The sequence below is a fragment of the Haliotis rufescens genome, unplaced genomic scaffold (genome assembly GCF_023055435.1).
Source record: "Haliotis rufescens isolate VD_foot unplaced genomic scaffold, xgHalRufe1.0.p SCAF_26, whole genome shotgun sequence".
NCBI lineage: Eukaryota > Metazoa > Mollusca > Gastropoda > Lepetellida > Haliotidae > Haliotis > Haliotis rufescens.
In genome coordinates this window covers 8,130,837-8,134,056 of record NW_025963957.1, presented here as the reverse complement: position 1 = coordinate 8,134,056, position 3,220 = coordinate 8,130,837, and the positions used below count along the sequence as shown (strand labels likewise).

General features: G+C 49.3%; 1 protein-coding gene across 1 annotated transcript; it reads right to left on the bottom strand.

Moving 5' to 3' along the window:
• Positions 1-1,282: 1,282 nt before the first annotated feature.
• LOC124137423 (bromodomain-containing protein DDB_G0271118-like) lies at positions 1,283-2,128 on the bottom strand. Its single transcript, XM_046503705.2, has one exon. It carries the CDS (start codon positions 2,126-2,128, stop codon positions 1,283-1,285), a length of 846 nt encoding a protein of 281 aa, XP_046359661.2.
• Between the last annotated feature and the right edge of the window lie 1,092 nt (positions 2,129-3,220).

Genomic DNA, 3,220 nt, shown 5'->3' with positions numbered 1-3,220 from the left:
TCGTGGCACTGTTAGAGCGCCGTACAAATTCACTAAGTGTTCCAATTAGTTTTCAAAAACGATTTGCAAACAATATCTCATAAATCCCCGTGGATCTTTCCCTTCCAACAATCAGCTCCATCAAAACGTCGTCGTATTGTCCTCCGTCTGAGATGTCGCTGATGAAGACGTCTCTGCTGTACATGCCGTTGTCCCTGATGATGACGAGGCTATTGTCATATAAATCACCAGACAACATCCAGCCAATTACGGCCATCAGCTCGTCCAGTCACACGCTCGTCAGTGGCTGCGAGGGATCAGAGATTACACTGCCAACCAGATTCTGATTTCACTGACAAGACATTCCCTGGCCTCTGACTCCCGTGTAAAGCCGGGTTGAGTGTAGAATGATATCACAAGCGCGGCTGCTGCTGCTGCAACATACAGCTGAGTGAAAGATGAATCGGACAATGTCATCCCTTCCGCTATCAGGATGTCGGAGTGGGGGCAGAATCCCCAATGTGGAAATCTTGTATATCCATCACAGTTTCTCACACTATGTGATTATCGTAATCTGGTCACCGACAGTCACACCGCAGTTCGAGGACGCACCCCCTCGCCGGCAACAATACGTGGGTGACGTGCGGGGTCGGCGGGGGTCAGTGACGGGGTAGTTTGCAGGAGTAAACCACTATGGAGAGTGTAATTTGTTCCGTGTTATCGTGATTTGCATCTTGATGGGATGTAGCATGTCGAAAGTCGGCTATCACCCAACACTCAGGCCTAAGGCAGAGTGTCTAACCAACACCGTCCCCACCTAACAGCCTCAGTGGGCACACTGGCCTATCACCCCGTCTGGGGCTAAATTAGAGACCTACCCCAGGTGACAACTTCCTATTCAAAGTAAAGTTATACGTTGATGAGCAAAGTGTCCTAAATAGTGATAGCAGCTGATTGGGGACCCACCCCTAAATCCACCACGTCAACCATCACACTAACACTAGCATGTCTCGTACACGGATAGTGCCATTGTTCCCCATGTTGGGGAAGTACTATTTCAGTATTAATATATCTTTCGGGTGGGCTAGGAAGTAGTCCAAGATAAAACGTAGCCGACATAGTGAATAATTCCCGCTACTAATTGAATCTCGCAAACCATTAACAAGATGACCACCCCCAAAACACCACCCAAGACTGTTTCTTGACAACTGTATAAGAATCTATACCGAAACGTTAGAATTACAGTATAATAAAAAGTTGTTATCCATAAACAATTTTTGTTTACTTTGTCATTCGTCAACTTCTAAATGCCTATCAAACAAGTGCAGATCCTAAGAACTTCACCTGCGTCGATACGAGAACTTTTAAACATGCACTCAGCACACACAGGCTGTCTGATGGAGATCCACGCGGTGCATTTGATGGTTGAATATATGCAGCTAGAAACAGACACGTGTAGGTTCAGACGGTTGGACAGGCGTAGGTTCAGATGGTTGGACAGGCGTAGGTTCAGATGGTTGGACAGGTGAAGGTACAGACGGTTGGACAGGCGTAGGTTCAGATGGTTGGACAGGCGTAGGTTCACATGGTTGGACACGTGTAGGTTCAGATGGTTGGACAGGTGTAGGTTCAGATGGTTGGACAGGTGAAGGTACAGACGGTTGGACAGGCGTAGGTTCAGATGGTTGGACAGGTGTAGGTTCACATGGTTGGACACGTGTAGGTTCAGATGGTTGGACAGGTGTAGGTTCACATGGTTGGACAGGTGTAGATTCAGATGGTTGGACAGGCGTAGGTACAGATGGTTGGACAGGTGTAGGTTCAGACGGTTGGACAGGTGTAGGTTCAGATGGTTGGACAGGCGTAGGTTCACATGGTTGGACAGGTGTAGATTCAGATGGTTGGACAGGCGTAGGTACAGATGGTTGGACAGGTGTAGGTTCAGACGGTTGGACAGGTGTAGGTTCAGACGGTTGGACAGGTGTAGGTTCAGACGGTTGGACAGGTGTAGGTTCACATGGTTGGACAGGTGTAGGTACAGACGGTTGGACAGGCGTAGGTTCAGATGGTTGGACAGGTGTAGGTTCACATGGTTGGACAGGTGTAGGTTCAGACGGTTGGACACGTGTAGGTTCACGTGGTTGGACATGTGTAGGTTCACGTGGTTGGACAGGTGTAGGTACAGACGGTTGGACACGTGTAGGTTCAGATGGTTGGACAGGTGTAGGTTCACATGGTTGGACAGGTGTAGGTTCAGACGGTTGGACACGTGTAGGTTCAGACGGTTGGACAGGTGTAGGTTCACATGGTTGGACAGGTGTAGGTTCAGACGGTTGGGGGGCGGTCGGGTAGCCTAGTGGTTAAAGCATTCGCTCGTCACGCCGAAGACCCGGGTTCGATTCCCGACATGAATACAATGTGTTAAGCCCATTTCTGGTGTCCCCCGCCGTGATATTGCAGGTATATTGCTAAAAGCGGCGTAAAACCATACTCACTCACTCACTCACTCGGACGGTTGGACATGTGTAGGTTCAGACGGTTGGACACGTGTAGGTTCAGACGGTTGGACACGTGTAGGTTCACATGGTTGGACAGGTTTAGGTACAGACGGTTGGACAGGTGTAGGTTCACATGGTTGGACACGTGTAGGTTCAGACGGTTGGACAGGTGTAGGTTCACATGGTTGGACAAATGATTACATTGCATCTGAACATTTTTCCTTCTCTGTTCGACCGTGTGATACAAGACGGAAGCTGCTCGTCTCGCTTGGTGGGCATATATTTTAACGGAAAACCACGCGGAACCAATACGCGAGACGCTGCAAACTACCTGTGGTTAGACTAAACCTCTGTGAAGAACTGCACTGATAACTGCACTGACAAAGTATCAGCACGGTGTACAGATAAAAGTAAAAAAATGCAGCAAAGAGGGTTTGGGTGATCCTGGCACAGTCAGGCTGGTTAGGCTCATCATCAGCTCAGGGCCCTTGCCCCCTCTTGCCCCCAGACAGCGTATGGGACAGCGCTGACAAGTCAAACCCAGCCAGAACTTTTCGGAGAATGTGAAGACTCCCCAACACTGCAGCCTTCTGCATAACCCAGATGGTCAGAAGGGCTGTATCCTGGCAGCAAACCCGGGTACTCTCTCAATGTCAGTCAACAGATTGGGAGGTACCAAACCTAAGGCACCGAGAACAATGGGGAGTCGGACAACTTGGTACTTGGGATGCAAGCGTGACATT

Excerpts from the sequence above, each read along its gene's own strand:
- LOC124137423 (XM_046503705.2), bottom strand. The coding sequence starts at position 2,128 with ATGTCCAACCACGTGAACCTACACGTGTCCAACCGTCTGAACCTACAC.